This window comes from Odocoileus virginianus, chromosome 17 (assembly GCF_023699985.2).
Source record: "Odocoileus virginianus isolate 20LAN1187 ecotype Illinois chromosome 17, Ovbor_1.2, whole genome shotgun sequence".
Taxonomy (NCBI): domain Eukaryota; kingdom Metazoa; phylum Chordata; class Mammalia; order Artiodactyla; family Cervidae; genus Odocoileus; species Odocoileus virginianus.
Window position 1 is genome coordinate 23058529 of NC_069690.1, and position 21196 is coordinate 23079724.

A 21196-nucleotide genomic window follows, 5' to 3' on the forward strand; every position below is an offset into this window, starting at 1 on the left:
CACATTCTTTTGGTTTACTGCAGTAACCAACTGAAAAAGTATATAACTCTCTTCCTAAGACTAGCACGGGGGGGGAACTCTCCATCCCCCTTCTGATGTCTATTTCAGAAGATTTCTCTGTCCCTTTTCACTGTAATAAAACTCTGCTATACAAAATCTCTTGAGTGATCAAGCCTGGTCCCTGGTCCTGAAAATAAATCTTCTTCAGAGATCACAAATCCGACATCGACATCGTTCACCATATGCTATCACTTCTGTTGATGTTTCACTGACTGAAACCAATCAGGTGGGAAAGTCCAAGCCTACTTTGTGTTTAAGATCAGGATGCTGGAAAACAGCACTAATGAGCCAGTTCCTCAGCTGAGGCTCAGGCTGGTACCTCCTAAGCATGGGAACAGAAGTGAGTGGTTTATCACTTCAGACTGGAGAAATGAGGCCCCAGAAGCTGTACCCAAACCACTGCAGAGGCTCCAGGCCACTGGCAATAGAAACAGCAGCAGAACTGCTAGCTAACAAGCTTGGACTGCGCAAGGCTCAGCCCTGAGAGATACAGTGGACATGCAGAAAGCGGACAGAGAGTTTCAGTGCTTTGCAGGACACCTATCCAGCTCCCGATCCTATATTTACAGTGTCCATCCCAAGAATTCTGGGAATGCAAGACAGGCCGCCTCCCTGACGTCAGCTCCTCCCAATGGACAGGGTTTTTTGCTATCTTTTGGTACATCCCAAGGTGCCTTCTCTCTCAAAATGATGGTGTTGACTCATTCAGGCCGAGAGAAAAATTCCACTACTTTCCCAAGTGATCCCCAGCCACGTGTCTCAGTAGAACTGTGGGGCAGGCAGGGCTTTGCATGGGACAACCTACAAATGATTCCCAGAGCCATGTCCAACCTCCCAGACCCAGTTCTGCAGCAGCACCAGCCTGGGGCATCAGGACAAGGGGTTCTCTCTGCTTTCTCTCTGGCAGGAGCACATGCAGCTGCATCCCTCCCCTTGGAAGGCCTCCTGGGGATGTGCAGGGGCAAAAACACACTGCTGCACAGACACACTCCTAGACAAGGGTCTTTCTGCTGCCTGGCCAGACTCTTGGGAACAATATGTCTGAATGGTGGGCTATACAGCATCTGTCCCCCTTGCTGGTCACGTCATCCACCTTTCCTTCCCTCTTCTGTGCCCTCAACCAGCTGTTTTGTGAGAACATAGGATGGGGTGTTCTTAGTTGGAGCCCACAGCCACCAGACTATATTTTTGTGTCTGAAGCCCACATTTATTTTGTCTACAGATGAATCACAGGTGACCCTGTTGACCAAGATGCTGGGTTACCATCCCTTTTCCTTCTCTCTTTCTCTTTCCTTCCTTCCTTCTTTCTCTCTCTCTCTCACATTTACATTTGCAACCAGCTCTCAGGTGAATTTCTTTCAGAAGGCACTGATTTGGGATCTGGTTGATGATTCCTGGCTGCATTATGAGTGTGTGCCCCAAAGGCTGACTCTTGAGGCCCCAAGAACAAGCATTGCTTAAAAGCTGCCCACAGAGCTGTCCAGGAAAAGGGTGACCCCCAAGATGGGGTCAGGGACGTTAATTAGAAAAAATTTGCAACAGTCCTCTGGCCAACAAATGTGCTAGGATTTCTGCTGGCTAAGGCTTCTCTGGAGCATGACCAGAGCGGCCCCCACAGCTGCATCTACATCCTGTCCATAGGACACCGGCAGAGGGAACGCCCTCTGCACCTCCTGCTTCAGCACTTCGTTCCTGGACAGCGCACTCCCGCTTCCAATCACCCGCTCCACGCCCCACTCCCGGAGCTGCTGAAATGGAAGCATTGAATACAGGTTCTGAATGATGCCTCTGCACAGGGCCCGGGTCACATGTCCCAGGGAGAGGTCAGAGGAGGAGATTCCAGTCACTGAGGCCAGCTGGTCCGGCAGATGCCTCTCGCCCAGCACTGTTGGAGTGATGGTCAGGCAGGTGTCTCTCTGCTGGGCAGCTGCCTGGATCATGCCTGAGTACACCATGGATTCTTCAACTTCCAGGCCTGCCAGGGACAGAGAAGGTCTGTGTGAGTTCAGGCACCCCCTCGCTGCAGGCTATAGCGTTTCCAGGGGGGCAGGAATGGGTTGACTTGCTGCCCCTCCTCACTGTAGGGGGCTGCTTCCTGGCTCAGAACTCACACAGTCTGGCTGACTGTGCTCAGCCCCAGACCCCAGCCAGCTCTCTTACTGCCCACCCCAACCCAGCCTTCAGGGAGAGATCTTGTATGCTGTGTGAGTCCTAACCATCCCACAGCTGTGGGATGCTTGGTCCCAAGTGGGCCAAATGCATACACTGATCAGTAAGTATCATCACAGCTGCTATTAGACTTATTAGCAATGTCAGAGAAATCCCAGGACCACAGTCTAGCCTGCCCCTTGGCAAAGGTTGAGAACCACCAATCTAGACCAGAGCTTGGAGTTCTGAACCACTCAAGGACCTTATTAAAATACAGCTTCTGGCTCACTGTTCCTGGGATGGGGCCTCAGCTTCTGCATTTGACCTCAGCTCACAGAGGAAGCCAGTGCAGCTGACCTGAGGACCACGCTTTTTGAGTAGAAGGTTCTAGATCAGTGCTTACCACCACGTGAGAGCATCAGAATCACCTGGGGAACTTTTAAAAAAAATATTTTTAAAAATATTTTTCACTTATTTGGCTGTGCCCAGTCTTAGTTGCAGCGCGTGGGATCTTCGATCTTTGTTGTGACATGCAAACTCTTAGTTATGACAGCATGTGGGATCTAATTCCCTGACCAGGGATTGAACCTGGGTCCCCTGCATTGGGAGTGCAGAGTCTCAGACACTGGACCACCAAGGAAGTCCCACTTGAGGAACTTTTACAAAATCCCATGCTCAGGCTCCCCCCTTCCCCAAGTCAAATACTCAGCATTTCTAGGGGTAAAACTAGGACAGTATTTCCAGTGCTGAGAACCTCCAACCAAAAGCCACTGTAGAGTCTCATCAGTAACACATTTAACTCTCACGTGCTGCAACTAAGACCCAATGCAGCCAAATATATAAGGAAAAAAAGAAATAAGGCAAATCTCAAATACATAGGACCCAGAGGCTTATTGACCTAGAAAGTAACCCAGTGGGGCGAGAGAGAGCTGGCAAACTATCTGGATACTTGGCAGTCAAGGTTAGAAGTAGTACTCTCAAAAGAGAGTAGGCAATGGCAGCTCAGAAGATGAGAGTAAAGAAGGCTGCCAGCTCAGAACCCTACAGAAGGAAGGAATGTGCCAGAATCTGGTTGAGTCTGAGACATGAATCTAGAAGCTTATTGCACATTCAGCACCAGGACACTGCCACACAGAACGGACAAGTAGAGAACACAGCCCTGAGTGGACCACCCTTACCTAGATCCGCCATCCACTGGACCAGCATGTGGACAAACGTGGCCAGCACGTTGCCCCCATTGAGTGACGCTGCCACAGCCAGGTAAGTCCTGTCAAAGTATGGGAAGTAGGCAACTGGGGCTGCGGGGTCTGGAGTCTGCACTGGCTGGAATCCTGAAGGCATGGAGGCTACCAGCTGAACCGAGGTGCTGATGTTGAGAACTGGGGTCCGAGGAAAGCAGAGGTTAGGCCTGTTGGGCTAACTCAGAGGCCACAAGTCATAATGGGGCTGGGGAAGTATGTCACAAATTTCTGGATACTCCTTCTTTCAGGAGGCAGAGACTAATTGAAATAAATCAACTGGACTTCCCAGGTGGCACTAGTGGCAAAAAAAAAAAAAAAAAAAGCCTGCCTGCCAATACAGGAGACATAAGAGACACAGGTTCTATCCCTGGGTCAGGAAGAGCCCCTGGAGAAAAAAATGGAACCACCCACTCCAGTACCCTTGCCTGGAGAATCCCATGGACAGAGGACCCTAGAGGGCTACAGTCCATGGGGTTGCAAAGAATCAGATATGACTTAGCAACTAAACAACAGCAACAACAAAGGATAGTACTGATCAGTTTTTAAACTAAAGTTTGAATTGTAATAGTTCCAACTGACGGAGGAAAAAAGATGTGATGACAAAGAAAACCCAAGTAAGATGAATGAATTCTCTGTTCCCCTTGATAACAAGGCAGGGTTCTCAAAGTGGGCCCACTCAGCCTGGTTGCCCTGAGGATCAAATGAAACACACAGTCTGCAACCACCTTGCTGGGGCAGGCAGGCCCAAAGTCCAAGGTCTACTTCCACCCCAGGAGGGGCAAATGACAGCCCCCACACCATATCCAGCCTGGCCATATGTTTTTATATGGCCTAGGAGCTAAGAGTGGCTTTTGTACATATATCATTTTTAATGATAAGTTTATTGAGATGTATTATAATTCAAACAAATTCACCATAAAATACACCCTTTTCAAGTGTATAGTTCTGTGCTTTCTAGTATATTCACTATATACACTGTATATAGTATATACACAGGTAAACATCACTGTGATCTAATTTTAGGACATTTTTACCACTCTGGAAAGAAATCCCTTACAGGTTAGCAATCAACCTACACTCCCAGCTCTTGACAACCATGAATCCTCTTTCTGTCTCCATGAAATTGCCTATTCAATTCTGGACATTTCCCAGGAATGGAATCATACACTATGTGGCCTTTCACTTTCCTTCCCATGTTGTACCATGTTATCTCTGTGGATATACCACATTTTAAAAATTCATTTATCAGTTGATGAACATTTGGGTTGTTTCTGACTTTTGGCTACTATGAATACAGCTACGAGGAAACATTGTGTAGAAATTTTTGTGTGGACATGTGTTTTCAAATCCCTTGGGTATACAGCAAGGAGTGGAATTGCTGGGTCATGGTAATTCCATGCTTAACTTTCGGAGAACTGTCAGACTGTTTTCCAAAGTTCAGTTCAGTCACTCAGTCATGTCTGACTCTTTGCGACCCCATTAACTGCAGCACACCAGGCCTCCCTGTCCATTACCAACTGCCGGAGTCTACCCAAACCCATGTCCATTGAGTTGGTGATGCCATCCAACCATCTCATCCTCTGTCGTCTCCTTCTCCTCCTGCCCTCAATCTTTCCCAGCATCAGGGTCTTTTCAAATGAATCAACTCTTCACATCAGATGGCCAAACTATTGGAGTTTCATCTTCAACATCAGTCCTTTCAGTGAACACCCAGGACTGATCTGCTTTAGGATGGACTGCACCATTTTACAACTCCAGTGGGATATTCTTACCTTTTTAAATGGTTGAAAAGAAATGAAAAGGAGAAGACTATTTCATGAGACATGAAAATTTTATGAAATTCACATTTCAGCCTCTATAAATAAAGTTTTATTGGAACACAGCTACACCCACTCACTTATGCATTAGCTAAGGCTGCTTTTCTGCCCCAACAGCAGGTAAGTAGTTGTGGCAGAAACTAAATGGCCCACAAAGCCTGAAATACTTACTACCTGGCCCTTTACAGGAAAACTTTGCCAACCCCCACCGTGGAGGGCAGCCTCCACCTCTCTGTGACTCTCTCACACCAAATACAGGAATATTTGCACTTCTAATCAGCTCCAAGAGAACTTTCATTGACACACACACAGTAACAAAAACTCTAATCTACTCATCTGTTTCCTTGGTCATGGAGACACACAGAAACCAGCCAACTAGAGAGAGTCATTTTCCTCACCTGGCCCTAGAAAAGAAAGGCACTGGCTGTGCTCAGGGCTCAGCTCGTTCTGCTAGATGATAAGCTCCCTGGGCAGGGGCTTCACCTGTAGGGATGACGGTGGGGTTTTCCATTTGTTTCTTTTGTTTTTTATTGGACTGTATTGCGGCCTGTGGGCTCTTAGTTGCAACATGCAGGATCTAGTTCCCTGATCAGGGATCAAACCTGGGCCCCCTGTATTGGGCGCACTGAGTCTTAACCACTGGACCACCAGGGAAGCCCCGAAGGTATTTTTCATGTTTGCAGGACAATGATCAAGAGGACACTGAGACGGCTGGTTATGTGTGCCCCTCGGACCCTCACACAGAGCTGAGGCTTATGAGTCCCTGGTAGAGTCTGAGGAGAGAACCAAAGAAAGACTTACCTGCATCGGTCTTTTGGGCCATGCAGGAATAGACGGAGGCCTGCAAATCACCCAAGGCCACGCCCACCTGCGTCCCCCTTGGGATCTCAAACCAGGCCTGCGAAGTTCTTCCTGCCACGCTGCCAGGCTCCGCTACGTCTGGGAGCAGCTGGACGGGAAAGCCGGCGGCCCCCAGTCTGCAAATCCAAAGTGGACAGCCTATCTACCTGGTGCTGGGTCTTCCGTCTCCTGTTGCTTCCAGGAAACCGAGCAAAGGAAAGTGCTCTGAGACACACGTTCAAGAAGAAGGCAGAATCCAGTGTTTGTACAGAGGGCCCTTTTGCCTTTTTTTAAAACCATGAGATGTCTTGAGTTTTTTAGAGTGAACACTGGCTTTCAAGAGTTTGGGATGGGCCTTCCAAGGAAGAACATAACCAGTTTAAGCAGAGGTGATCGGAAAGGATTGGCTAAGAAGCAGATCAGCACCTGCCCTCCTGTGTTTGAGGGGCACACAAACACTCTGCAAAGGGGGGCAGGCAGAGTTTTAGAGCCAAGGCACAGTTGGTTAGCACAGGCCAAACCAAAGTCAAACCCATCAGTCTCCTGAACACCAAACGTAGTCACCACTCAGGGTTAGTGAACACGGGGCTATCAATTTCATAAAACATGCTGGAAAGTCCTTTACCTGAACTACCAGGCACTTTTTATTACAGGGCTCAGAATTTGGGGGCTGGAGGAAGTGAATTTATGGACCTCTGGACCTGAAAAGGCAAATGATTGTTTCAAAAGAACTTAAAAGGTATCCCTCAAGCCTACTCCTTCCATTTCTTAACCCTGCTTTTAAATATATTATAATAAAAATTAATTTTAAAAAAGAAAATGCATTTAAAATATTATCAAAAATAGTCAAATATCTACAATAAATTTAGTAAAAGATGTACAACTCTATGCATACAAACCATTATTAAAAGGAATTAAAGATTAAAAAAGTAAATAAATGAAATGCTTTTAGAGGTTTGTGTCATTATATATATATATACAAAATGGTGGTGAGGAGGGATAGTTAGGGAGTTTGGGATGGACATGTACACACTGTTATTTTTAAAATGGATAACTGGGGGACACACAATTTTCACGGTCAGGAGCCTGCCGTGTACCCCTTTGCCTGACAAAGCAATAAAGCTATCCTTTTCTACTTCAAAAAATAAATAAAATAAAATGGAAAACCAACAAGGACCGACTGCACAGCACAGAGAACTCTGCTCAATGTTATGTAACAACCTAAATGGGAAAATAATTTGAAGAAAAAATAGATACATGTTTTTGTATAACTGAATCACTTTGTTGCACACCTGAAATTAACACATTGTTAATCAACTATACTCCAATATAGAATAGAAAAATTTAAAAAAAAAAGATAAAATGTATTTAAAAATGAAAGTTGTTGTTTAGCATCTATGGGCTAGGTCCGGGATTCAGAAAGAATCGGGAGTGCACCCCAGGCCCAGGCAACAGAGGAAGAGCAGGAGAGCATGGCGTGGTGGCAGCACCGCCCCCCGCCAAGGACTTCACTTACGGTCAGGCCCACCCATGCCCAGGGGCTGGAACAGACTGGGGTCTGGTGGAACCTGATTCTTGGCCTCGTGGCATCCTCCACTATCCCCAGATGGGAATGCCCCACTGAAGCTCCCGCTTCAGAGATTCTACCTTTCAGCCTCAAGCCAGCCTTCAAGGTTATACTCACATCTCCAAGTTCCAGCTTTGGCTTCTGGTGTTGAAATAACCCCAGCTAGCAGCATTCTGGTCGGACATCAAGGGTCTTGCCAAGCCGCACAGCATGGCAACCACATAGTCATGGATGGTGCCAGCTGTATCGTAGGACTTGAGGAAGTCCGGGCTGTTTGTCACACCCAAAACAATTCAGCGTGGTTTAATATTGATTGAAAGGCATGAGCTGCAGCTAACGAGGGCGGTGTGGACTAGACATGGCGTAACTGGGCAGCAACCAGAATCCCACAGCTGAACTTCCTAAGGTGAGGACCTCCAAACACCTTCACACCAAGCTGGCCGGAGTCAGCCTTAGGGGAGGGTATTCATAGGAGGACACATCATGCCTGGGAAAGCAGGACATCAACCATTCTGAGCAGTCCTGACCCCACTATGAACCCATCATGTGACCATCGGCAACTCCCTTACCCTCTCTGGCCCCTTCTTTTCCCCTCTGGGTTAGAATCAGATAACCAACAAGCCCCTTCTGCAAAATGAAGGAGCAGTGGTTCCAAGTCTAGGTCTTGAGACTGTATCCTATACAGGGCCACGCTCACTAAGGGACAGTCCAATGTGGGGTGATGATGGCCGGCTAGAGGTACAGCTCCCTGGCCACTCTCCTGCATCAAAATCATAGTGCTTGGGCTCAGCTGTGTCTGGCTCTTGGCAACCCCATGGACTGTAGCCCCCAAGGGTCCTCTGTCCATGGGGTTTTCCAGGCAAGAATGCTGGACTGGTTGCTATGTCCTTCTCCAGGGGGTCTTCCCCAACTCAGGGATCAAACCCACGTCTCCTGTGCCCCCTACACTGCAGGTGGATTCTTTACCCACTGAGCCATCAGCTAGCTGCTCTCATTCCCCTGAAAATCCGTCATCTGATTCAAAGAACAGTCGTCCGTACCTATTTTTCAAAAGCCAGAAGATGGTTGCACAGCCAAACCCCGTGGCCACGCTGAGATGGGACTCCGGCTGCGGCAGAGAAGCCAGGAACTCGCTGCTACACCGGCCATCCTGCCACGTGACCAGGTGGCTCACAGCTCCAGGCTCGAACACAGGGGTGGCCCCTCCCTCTGTCCATGCACAGCCTGGAAGGAAGATGACCGAAAAAGGAGAATAGGGCAACTGATGGGCAGCAGCATGTCCTTGAGACGACCCTGCTAGTGAGGTTACAGGACAGACTTTATCACCCGTGACAATGCTTTATTCACACACGGGGTCCTGGCCAGGACCCGGAAGAGCAGAGAGTGGATGTACCTAGAGATGGTTACAGTGAGTGAAGTCAGTCAGGCACAGAAGGACAAGTATCATATGACAGCCCTTATATGTGGAATCTAAAAAAAAAGTGGTACCCATGAACTTATTTACAAAACAGAAATAGAATCACAGATGGGGAAAACAAATATAGTTACAGAGGAGGAGGGGAAGGGATAAATTGGGAGGTCAGGATGGACAAATACAAACTATTATATATAAAACCAATAACTGGGGACTTCCCTGGTGGTCCAGTGGCTAAGATTCCATGCTCCCAATGCAGGGGGCCTGGGTTCGATCCCTGGTCAGGGAGCTAGATCCCACATGCGGAATTAAAGATTCTGCATGGCAGATAGATCTAAGATGACGACTGTGGAACCTGAAACCACCCCCACTCCGAATCCCCCGCCTACAGAGGAAGAGAAAACAGAATCTAATCAGGAGGTTGCTAACCCAGAACCCTATATTAAATACCCTTTACAGAACAGATGGGCACTCTGGTTTTTTAAAAATGATAAAAGCAAAACTTGGCAAGCAAACCTTTGATTGATCTCTAAGTTTGATACTGTTGAAGACTTTTGGGCTCTTTACAACCATATCCAGTTGTCTAGTAATTTAATGCCTGGCTGTGACTACTCACTTTTTAAGGATGGTATTGAGCCTATGTGGCAAGATGAGAAAAACAAATGAGGAGGACGATGGCTAATTACACTGAACAAACAGCAGAGACGAAGTGACCTTGATCGTTTTTGGCTAGAGACACTGCTGTGCCTTATTGGAGAATCTTTTGATGACTACAGTGATGATGTATGTGGAGCTGTTGTTAACGTTAGAGCTAAAGGTGATAAAATAGCAATATGGACTACTGAATGTGAAAACAGAGAAGCTGTTACACATATGGGGAGGGTACACAAGGACAGGTTAGGACTTCCTCCAAAGATAGTGATTGGTTATCAGTCCCATGCAGACACAGCTACTAAGAGCGGCTCCACCACTAAAAATAGGTTTGTTGTTTAAGAAGACACCTTCTGAGTATTCTCATAGGAGACTGCGTCAAGCAATCGAGATTTGGGAGCTGAACCAAAGCCTCTTCAAAAGCAGAGTGGACTGCATTTAAATTTTATTTCCATCCAAATGTTGCTAAGATATAAGAGAAGTCTCATTCACCTTTGTCTTGTACTTCTGTGTTCATATTTTCTTTTTTTTTTTTTTTGGCTAGAGTGTCCATTATCCCAATCAAAGAATTACAATACACATCATCCCCCAAATCCAGAAATGTGTTCCTGGCCCACTCTGTAATAGCTTAATAGAAATAACCATTACAAACACATTTGACCCATCTACAATATTAAAAAAAGAAGAACTTGCATTTCTATACCTTACAAGAGAATGATTTTGTTTACGTTCCATTGTATGCAGGAGCATATTTTGCTGGTTTGAAAGAGTATGATGCATACAGTTTTCTGGCAATTTTCTTTGTTTCTTTTTACAGCACTATGTGTGCTGTATTCTTGCTGATGGCTGCTAGATTTGAATTTATTTGTTTCCCTACTTGATAACATTAGTGATTCTGATTTCAGTTTTTCATTTGTTTTGCTTTAGTTTTTCTTTCTCATGTAACATTGGTGAAGGATCCAGGAATATGACACAAAGGTGGAATAAACATTAATTTTGTGCATTCTTTGGTAATTTTTTTTTTTGTAACTTAAACTACAACGCTTTGCTACAAATTTATGCATTTCATTCCAATCAGTGATCTATGTTTGTGTGATTTCCTAAACTTAATTGTGGGTTATAAAAAATGTAACATCATAATTACATTCCTAATTAGTATGTCTGTTTTTGTATCTTTATGCTGTATTTTAACACTTTGTATTACTTGGGGTAATTTTGCTTTGGTTAAAAAATTGGCTCAAGTAGAAAAGCTGTCCCATTCCTATTAAGACAGTGTACAAAACTGTAAATAAAATGTGTACAGTGAATTGTCTTTTAGAGAAAAAAAAAAGATTCCGCATGCCACAACGAAGATCAAAGATCCTGCATGTCACAACAAAGACCCGGGTCAGCCAAACAAATAAACAAGATTTTTATTTTTAAAAAATAGATAACTAATAAGGACCCACTGTATAGCACAGGGAACTCCACTCAAAACTCTGTAATTATCTATATGGGAAAAGAATCCAGAAAAGAGTGGTATAGGTATATGGATCACTGATTTACTTTGCTGCATTGTAAATCAACTACACTCCAATAAAAGTTATTTTTAAAAAAAGAAAAAGAAGTAGAGCAGGGAGGTGGTCACAAATGTATGTACCTGAACCTTTTTAAGTTTCACCTGGAAAATAGGGGTAAGCGGGTGATGGGATGGCCCCCCTTAGGGTAATCTACCCTCAAAGCCACATTTCTGCTTAAAACAGGGAGTCTAACCCCTACAGTAAAACTGGACATCTGCAGCTGTTTTTTTTTTCAACCCTTTTATCTGCTTCCAAAACTCTTTTGACCCTTTTTAAAAAACTTCTAGGACTATCATTTTTATTTTGTCTGTATTATAAAACAGAGTTCTTACCATGTACCAGGGATTGTTCAAAGCACTTTCAAAATATTAATTTATTTAATCTACATATTAGCCTTACAACATATGTGTGATAAGAGCTCTAGAGCACAGGCTCAACAGTTCTGGCTCACAGACTTACTTGCTGGGAGGTATGTGGGATCTTCCCAGATCAGGGATCAAACCGGTGTCCAGGGAAACCCCTGGGAACAGTATTTTAAAAAACCAATTTTCCACCCCCTTTGCCAACTCTTGACATTCTCAAACTGATTTCTTACAACCCAATGAGTAGAAAAATGATTTCTCACTGTTATTTTCATCTGCATTTCCCTAATTAATAGTGACACTGAGCATCTTTTCAAGTGCTTATTAGCTATTTGTACTTTCTCTTCTAGCATTTGCCTATTGGTTTCCTTTGCCCATTAGTCCACAGGGCCATTGGTCCTTTCTTTGTTACTCATTCTTCATAGGCCCCCAGCTTCATCCTTTGCCTACTATACATTAGTGAAAATTTTCTCCCTGCCTGCTGCTGGCCTTTTAGCTTGGTTTTATGATCCCCACTTGTCTCCTGCCATTACTGGGCCTGAAAATGGAATGTGGAAACTGGCATAACCACAGGCCTCTCAAAAGACACCAGTCACTCCCTCTCCTCTCCTCCAATGGGCTCGCCTGTGCCCTCATGGAGGCACTTAGCTCTCTGCTCGGGTTGCTGGTGTCTGTCTGTGCTGACCGCCTTGAGTGAGCCCTGGCAGAGGAGGGCTGAATCCCCGTTCCTATGTCTCCTGTGGGGCCCAGCATGGAGCCTCAAGTATTGCAGATTCTGAAATCAAACCAAATTATGGCCACTGTTAAAAGCAGAACGACTTGATCTCAAATAGGATTTCACTTGCTCCGCTAAGCGGGTTATCATCATGGTTCAAATGGTGGCTCTCCTCCTCCCCATAAACAGAAACCAAACCAAGTAGGTAGGCAGGCGGGCTCCATGAAATATTAAGAAGCTCTCTCCACCCATATGGATAATGGTTTGTGTGGTTGTTACAGAGTCCAGGAGATGGGCAGAAGGGAAGGCGTGTGACCAGACCACAATCATTAGATCTCTGCTGTCCTCTCTGGGAAGGGTTTTAGTATTAAAAGGATGTTTATTCTCATTAATGCAAAATTAAGGAGTTTAAAAAGCTTTTACAACCTAGACTCTCCCCGAGAGGTCAGCACTAACACTCTGACCAGCCTTTGGCTCTTGCTACTGATTGGAGCCAAGCAGCTCCCGTGGTCCCTGCTGGATCCCTGCTGGTCTGACGATGGGCAGACAATGGGAGAAGAGGAGGAGGAGAGCCTGGGCTGGCTTCTGCATTTACCCAGGCCCATCCTGGGGACTGATCTAAGGCTGCATCGCCAGACCCCCGTCAAGCTGCTCAAAAGCAGGTCGCCACTCACTTGGCCTAGGGGAATCAGAATCGCTGATTCTCCAGGCAAAGGAGGGGTGAATCCCATGTTCAGATCTCCTTAACTACAACCCCTCCCCCAGTAGCCATCATCCTCTGCTTAACACACCTGCAGTAAAATGTTGATATTTTTGAAGCTGGGTGATGTGTGTGTGTTGGTTCATAACAACACTGTTCTCCCTACTTTTATGTCTATGTAGAACTTTTATATATATACATGTATATATATAATTTTATTTGTTTATTTATGGCTGTGCTGGGTCTTCATTGAGGCTTCCCTGATAGCTCAGTTGGTAAAGAATCTGCCTGCAATGCAGGATACCCTGGTTCAATTTCTGGGTTGGGGAGATTCCCTGGAGAAGGGAAAGGCTACCCACTACTTCACGGGCTTTTCTCTAGGTGCAGAGAGTGGGGTTACTCTTCGATGCAGTGTGTGGGCTTCTCGTTGGGGTGGCTTCTCTTGTTGCAGAAGCACAGGCTCTAGGGGAGTGGGCTCAGAAGTTGGGGCCTCCAGGCTCTAAAGCACAGGCTCAGTAGTTGGGATGCACAGGTTTAATTGTTGGGCAGCATACGGGATCTTCCCAGACTAGGGATCAAAACCATGTCTTCTGCATTGGCAGGTGGATTCTTTACCACTGAGCCACCAGGGAAGCCCCGAACATTTTAGAATTTTTAAGAAATTTTTTTCATGTTTGCCATAACAGAAGCTCACCACTTCCTACAGGAGCATGATCCTTCCTTCCTTGGACATTCTGTTGGGTTGTTCCTCCCTTCGTTGAGCTAGTGTATCCTTCTGTGGCTCTGGTCTTCCCAGATACCTTTCAAAGTTCAGTGTCTGAAGTCAGACAGACTTGGGTTTGAAAGCTGGAGTCACCATTTGCTGTCATATGACCCTGAGCATATTATTTTATAATCTCTCTGAGCCTCCACTTCTCATCTGCTCAAGAGGGACAATAATGTCACCTACGTCATAAGGGTGTTGGGAAAATTCGATGAGATCACACAGGTAACACCCTTAGCTCTGCACCTGGCAGGCAAAGTGCTCATTGCTGTTTTTCTGGCTTAATTTCCCTCCTGGAGGCCAAAGAGAACAAGCCACCCACATCTATACTGTGGCAGAACTTCTGAAATAAATAACCAATTAAATAATGCTTAGCAACAGTGCCCATTAAAAGGACATGGAACTGAAAATTCATGAATATCTGTGATGATGTTAAACAGCAAAAACTATGCTCAAATGCAGAAAAGTTTCCTCTGTGTCTTGACATCTGAAGCTATACTAATCTCTTGGTGTCGGCACTGATGTTCCAAGATACCCGTACAAAGAAAGAGAAAGCTATGAAAAATCCTCTCGACTGAATCCAACAGAGAATCAGAAAGGATTCACTCTTCACCCTCTCCCTGTTCATGTATAATGTGTGAGTGGAAAGTTCACTTTATTACATCTTTGAACAGGACAGGATGCTCACAAAACCCAAGAGGACAGCCTGACCCTTCACAGAGAGTCTTTGGCGGCACGTTTCTGGTTCCTGGTGAGGATAGATGAGCCCCAGGCTGAGCAGCTAGAGTTTGTCCCCTTTGGACAGACACTCCAAGATGAAGATAATAGCAGGAGCGAAGGGGAGTTGCACCCTGTTCAGATAAAAGATTAATAAGAGACAGAGACGTCCCTGACAATCCAGTGGTTCAGACTCCATACTTCCAATGCAGGGGGCATGCGTTTGACTGATGGGAACTAAGGTCTGGGAACTAAGATCCCACAACCCCACATGCCTTGTAGCCAAAAAAGAAAGAGAGAGACCACATATTTCTTGTTCTTGAGGTCAAGGAGACATTCCCAGTTACACATGTGTAAAAAGGCTCCTCGGGGGTCAAAAAGGGAGGGAGTGCCACCCCATAGTAGGTGATGTCAACCTTCCCATAGGCCTCTTCCCTAGAATGCATCTTGGCTAAGAGATGCGCACACACACAGGAGAGGACCCTGAGATAAACTAAACATGGCAAAGCAAGATGATTAGCAGCCAGAGGAAACCCAGAAGAAATGCCCCACATAAGTGATTCAAACTACCTCGGGGGCACAACTCTTTCCCTGAGCCCACCCGTGCATCTATCTACACATACCCTTTTTCCTCCTAACAAGCAATTTACTTGTTTCACTGCGTTTTGTATCTTTGGGGATATTCCTTTCTACAAAGCTGATAGGCCAGCGCCTTGTCACGGGCTATGGGTCTAGGGGCTAGGATTCAGCTCTCTCACTGCCTCACCGACTTCAGTCTCTGGCCAGGGAACCAAATTCCTGCTTTAAGCCGCGCCACAGGCTGAGGCCATCGAAGATCACAGGGTGACTGATTTTGCTTTGTTTTGTTTCAATGTGGACCATTATTAAAATCTTTATAGGGCTTCCCTGGTGGTTCAGTGACAATCTGCCTGTAATGCAGGAGACGCGGGTTTGATCCCTGGGTTGGGAAGATCCCCTGGAGGAGGAAATGGCTACCCACTCCGGAATACTTGCCTGGAGAATTCCATGGACAGAGGAGCCTGGCAGGCTACAGTCCATGGGGTTGCAAAATAGTTGGACATGACTGAGCAACTAAACAACAACAACATTGAACTTGTTACAATATTGCTTCTGTTTAACACTGGGTTTTTTTTTGTCCTGGAGGCATGTGGGATCTTAGTCCCAGAACAGGGATAGAACCCACACCCACAGGGTGACTGTTAACAGAACATGATTGCCCCTAAGCCCAGCATACCTTGGCCTGTTTTCCAAAACATGACTCCATGCATCTGCCCTGACACGCCGATGCCACAGACCTTCCGGAGCTGCTCCCGAGGAAGGGCAGCGAGACACTCGTGGAGGGCCTGGATGATTCTCCTCACATCCTGTTCTTGCCCCTGGAAACAGAATAGGACAGGCTGGGCAGAGGCACACAAGGGAGGAGAGGAGGGCAGAGGCGGCAGGGACTTCCTGCGTGGGGGCTGCCTAGCTAATTCCCCTGAGGTCACTCCCAGAACCTGCTGACTGGGCCTCAAGGGTGAGATGTGGGCCTGAGGGGTCTCCACCATCTCCTCCTGGAGCAGGAATATGGTGGGCAAGGTTCTACTCCTCCCTTTACTGATGAGGGAGGGCTTGACCCAGGTTTGATCCCTGGGTCAGGAAGATCCCCTGGAGAAGGAAATGGCAACCCACTCCAGCATTCTTGCCTGGGAAATCCCATGGAAGGAGGAGCCTGGTGGGCTACAATCCACGGGGTCACAGAGTCAGACACAACTGAGCAGCTTCACTTACTGATGAGGAGCCGCTGCAGCTCAAGTTCAACCAATGGCCGGGCTCTGCCCCATGCTGTGGAACAGTCTGAGCTGAGAAAAGCACTGCCCTGCCCTACAGGCACTTACAGTCCAGTTGTGTTGTGTGCTGAGCTTAATCACTCAGTCATGTCTGATTCTTTGCAACCTCATGGCCTATAGTCCGCCAGGCTCCTCTGTCCATGGGGATTCTCCAGGCAGGAATACTGCAGTAGATTGCATGCCCTCCTCCAGGGAATCTTCCCAACCCAGGGATCATACCCAGGTCTCCAGCATCGCAGGTGGATTCTTTACCAACTGAGCCACCAGAGAAGCCCAAGAACACTGGAGTCGGTAGCCTATCCCTTCTTCAGGGGGTCTTCTGGACCCAGGAATCGAACTGGGATCTCCAACATTGCAGGTGGATTCTTTACCGGCTGAGCTACCAGGGAAGCCCTATAGTCCAACTGGACAGAAAAACACAAGAAAGATGTGCTGCAAGGAGAAATAAGGCAAGGTACATAGAATGCTGGGCTAGGAAAAGGATGGAACACAGCAGGAAAGACATAGACAAGAGAGGTTTCCTAGGGACTTCCCTGGTGGTCCAGTGGCTAAGACTCCGAGCTCCCAGTGCCAGGGGCTCAAGTTCGAGATCTAGTCAAGGAGCTCTATCACATTTGCCACAGCTAAGAGTTTGCATGCTGGAACTGAAGATCTCTCAAGCCACAACCAAGACCTGGTGCAGACAAATAAATAAATAAAAATTTTTGAAATAAAAGCACTTGTAACTTAGTTTCAAAAAGAAAGAGAAGAAAGGCTTCCTGGTCTAAAGCACTGACAACAGGCGCTAGTGGTTGCTTCTGATCACATTCAGGCAGGCATTTCCTAAATGTGCTGAGGGGCCAGAATTTGCTCCAGGGGCAGCGCAGGCCTCCCCTCCTTGGAGCAAACGCTTCATCTGTCAGCTGGCCTTGGGCTGTGGCAGTTCTTGGCTCCAAACAGATATGACCAAAGGATTAGAAAGAAGGAAGGTGAGGAGGGGTAGGATGGGGGAAAGAATGAGCAGGGAGAACATAGCATTTTCTTGAGGAGGCAGCCCCACATCCTAACAAGGTTCTGTTTTTGGACCGAGCCACTCAGCATGGTGTGGTCAATTAACTAGTCAATCCTAAAGAAAATCAGTCCTGAATATTCATTTGAAGGACTGATGCTGAAGCTGAAACTCCAATACTTTGGTCACATGATTCAAAGAACTGACTCCTTAGAAAAGACCCTGATGCTGGGAAAGATTGAAGGCAGGAGAAGGGGATGAAAGAGAGTGAGATGGCTGGATGGCATCACCGACTCAATGAACATGAGTTTGAGCAAGTTCTGTGAGTTGGTGATGGACAGGGAAGCCTGGCATGCTGCAGTCCATGGAGTCGCAAAGAGTTGGACATGACTGAACAACTGAACTGAACTGAACTCAGTATGGGGGATCTTATTTCTCAGACCAGAGATCGAACCCGTGCCTCCTGCAATGGAAGCCTGGAGTCTTAACCACTGAACTGCCAGGGAAGTCTCCTAACAAGACTCTTTATGCAGAAGAGACTACAGGAGAACTGACTGGACAGAGAGGAGCTGCATAGATGAGCATGATCCCCCAGGAGGGAAGAACTAAGACAGCAGGCAAAGGAAGAAGGAAGCAGGGATGAGACATTTGTTTACACCTGCCCTGTCCAACCAAGCAGTGATTAGCCACACGAGGCTAGTCCACATCGAAAACTACACACCAGATTTCAGATTTAGCAAGAAAAAAATAAAGCACAATCTCTCATTAATAATTTCATACTATTACATATTGAAATGATACATTTGGATACATTGGGTTAAATAAAATAGGCAATGAAAATTAATTTCAGGGTTCCCTTTTACTGTTTTTTTAACGTGGCTGCCAGAAAACTGAAAACTACATGAGGCTCACATTTCCATCAGACAGTGATGGTTTACAGAGTTCCCACATGGCCGTCAGTTCCCTATGAACCCAGAACAGAGAAGCTGTTCGCTACATGGCCCAAAGTGGGTGAGCTGTGTGGATGGGGACAGTGGAGGAAGGGAACAGGCTGGATGGAGTGAAGACAAGGAAGCAGTGTACAGCAAGTTTTAGTGGTGAGTGTGACGGGGGAGTAATTCTTGGACAGACAATGGGTACGCCCACAGTGTAACAAGACAGGTGCTGTCCCCATTCCTTGGTTCGGATATCACGCCTAAATCCAGATCAAATCCTAGAACTTCAGATTGGAAAAAAAGAGCTTAAGAACTCATTCAACCCTCCTTCTCCCCACTCCTTTTACAGATGGGGAAATGGAGGCCCAGAAAGGAAAAATTAATAGCACAGAAAGGGGTACAGAGGGAATTTCCTGGCAATTCAGAGGTTAGGACTCGGCACTTTCACTGCCATGGGCCTGGGTTTGATCCCTGGTCTGGGGACTAAGATCCTACAAGCCGTGCAGCACAGCCAAAGAAAAGGGGGTAGACAGAGTTTCCCTCAAAAATCCTGCTATTTTAAATTTGCAAAGAGCTAAAAGTCTGACCTTCCACATAGTTGCCAAATTTGGCCATGAAGTACACAATGCTTCTAAAGAGTGAGAAATGTGGACAGGAGGATGGAACAGAACCATCAGGTATTTCTATAGGTCAGTAATTCTTATTCCAGGGGTGATTTTTGTCCCCTGAGGGCATTTGGCAATATGGAGATATTTGGGGGTATTGCAACTGGGGAGGGGGGGTTCTACCAGCATGCAATGGGTTAGAGGCCAGGGATGCTATTAAACAACCTACAACGTACAGGACAGCCCCTCACAACAAAGAATCATCCAGCCATCAAGTATCAACAGGGCCAAGGTTGAGAAATCCTGCTCCAGGTGAAATTACAATAGTGCTGTTTGTCCCAGAGCACAACACACATGTGGAGGATGAAAGGGAGGGGGCTGTTATGAACATCTCCTAAACCCCTCCTTAGGCAGGTGTGGAGCACTGGGTGTGCCTATAAACAGAGAACAGCATGCTGAACACTGGAGGAAGGGGGGAATGTGGCCCTGTGGTGTGTCTACAGCCAAGAAGTGGCACTATCTCAAGAGAAAAAGGGCACTGCCTAAAACCCACTTCCTGGAATCTTGGCTCTGCTGCTCACACTGACGGGGTCCAAGCTGATGTTGCCTCCATGTCAAGGTCCATGAAGTGAGATAACGATTCTAAAATATCCTGATGCTCCAACCAAACTAATTTTGAAAGACTCTGTGAAAATGTGCTCCTGAAATCTTTATCCTCTGAAGTGCTTCTGAGCAAGATGGACTCTGGGGACTTTCCTGGCAGCCCTGTGGTTAGAACTCTATGCTTTCACTGAGGAGAGCCTGGGTTTGATCCCTGGTTGGAGAACTAAGATCCAACATGATGCAAAGTGCAGCCAAAAAAAAAAAAAAAGATGGAGTGTGAACCCTAAAGAACTGAGCCCAGTTATGTAGCAAGAGCTTGTGAAAAACAAAGTTCTTGGGAATGGAGTTTGGCTCAGAAAAATCGAGGTTTGTGGCCGGAAGTGGCCATAGAGGTTATCTATTTCAATTATAAGAACAAGCAGAGATCCAGAAAGTCATGAGGTTACAAAGAAAGTTCCTTGATATTAATTTCTATTATCAATAAATTGAACATTGAGCTACCTTTTTCAGGGAATTAATGGACTCCATCTCTGAGGATTAACATCCTTTCTGAACCCACCTCTTACAACTGAGCCTGCTGTAGTGAAATTCTCAATTTCTATCTCGTAGCTTTCACAAGACACTAGTTTTTGTGTAGAAATATCAATCTGAACTTCTCAATGTCGACCTGTCCTAATGTCTTTCCTCCAAGCTCTCTCAGTCTTTGGGGTCAAGGGACTTTTGCTAGCCAAATGTTTGAGTTCCTCCACCCACAATCTATACCTGTGGGATGAGACAGGGGCAGGTTACACCTGGTTTTGCATCTGATTTCTCAAGGAAAAGAGAGACACTGCCCTAGGAAACAAATTGAATCCTGAATTTGAGGACACGGGGCAGATGTGAGGAGTAGAGAGCCACAAGAATGAGAAGGCGGCCTGCGATCACTCCATATGCAGGAGAGCAATTTTCCCACAGGTCAGGGTACAGAAGGTGAAGGGCAGAGAGCACGGGGATCTAGCGCCGAGGGCAAGGCTCCCAAAGAAGGCCCCAGAGTGGGCAGATCAGTGCCAGCAGGTGGGAAAGCTCCTGGGAAGAGAGCTATCGAATCGAGGGAGTTGCATCAGGCAGGCAGAGATCAGACAGGCAGAAATCAGGCAAGCTGGAGCAGTCAGGGAGACTTCATCGAGGAGGGAGAGGGTGTCCGGAGGCTCCTGGAGGCGGCGCGGCCCCAGGGAGCTGCCTCACCTGGGGCCCCGCCGCCGCGTTCTGGGCCGCCGTCTCGGCCCGCGCAGCCCGGGCACAGCTCGCCAGTACCACGAACCCGGAAGGGTCGCCGGGCGCGGCCTCCACCAGGGCCGCCTTCACAGACGTGGTGCCCAGGTCGATGCCGAGAGTGACAGATCGTGCAGCCATGACAGCGTCCGCGCCAGCACCCTTCACCCTGGACCTAGGCGCCGAGGCGGGCCCTCGCCTCCCAATCTTTCCAGCCACGCCCAACACACAGAATTCTCGCCTTCCCATTGGTTGAGGAGGGCGGAGTTCCTTGCACTCCGCGCGACGGGCCCCAGTTATAGGCGGAGCCGCGGGGAAGACGGGACCTAAAGGTCCCGCCCCGCAAGGCAGGGTGTGCAATGTTGGCCGAGGCTTCAGCTTCGGTCTCCAAAGTATCTCGGAGTTCGCGG

At 46.9% G+C, this 21196-nt stretch overlaps 1 protein-coding gene and 1 pseudogene across 2 annotated transcripts; one reads left to right on the forward strand and one right to left on the reverse strand.

Annotated features, from left to right (window-relative positions):
- Positions 1–1245: 1245 nt before the first annotated feature.
- Positions 1246–20986, reverse strand: SHPK (sedoheptulokinase). 2 transcript variants are annotated; one of them, XM_020881187.2, is made up of 7 exons: positions 20760–20982; positions 15810–15951; positions 8714–8897; positions 7791–7943; positions 6068–6243; positions 3387–3587; positions 1246–2035 (listed from the first exon to the last, which is right to left on the reverse strand). In XM_020881187.2, exons 1-7 carry the CDS (start codon positions 20925–20927, stop codon positions 1623–1625), a joined length of 1437 nt encoding a protein of 478 aa, XP_020736846.2. In that variant the 5' UTR covers positions 20928–20982; the 3' UTR covers positions 1246–1622. The 2 variants fall into 2 exon arrangements, with proteins under 2 accessions (XP_020736846.2, XP_070334989.1); XM_070478888.1 differs by lacking the exon at positions 3387–3587 and having other exon boundaries at positions 20760–20986.
- Positions 9419–10230, forward strand: LOC110129704 (eukaryotic translation initiation factor 4E pseudogene; annotated as a pseudogene).
- Positions 20987–21196: the final 210 nt, after the last annotated feature.

Coding starts and splice junctions, on each gene's coding strand:
- SHPK (XM_020881187.2), bottom strand. CDS start 20,927: ATGGCTGCACGATCTGTCACTCTCGGCATCGACCTGGGCACCACGTCT. Junction 15,952..20,759: donor ACGCGGCGGCGGGGCCCCAG/GTGAGGCAGCTC, acceptor TTCTGTTTCCAG/GGGCAAGAACAGGATGTGAG. Junction 8,898..15,809: donor GTTTTGGAAAACAGGCCAAG/GTATGCTGGGCT, acceptor TCTTCCTTCCAG/GCTGTGCATGGACAGAGGGA.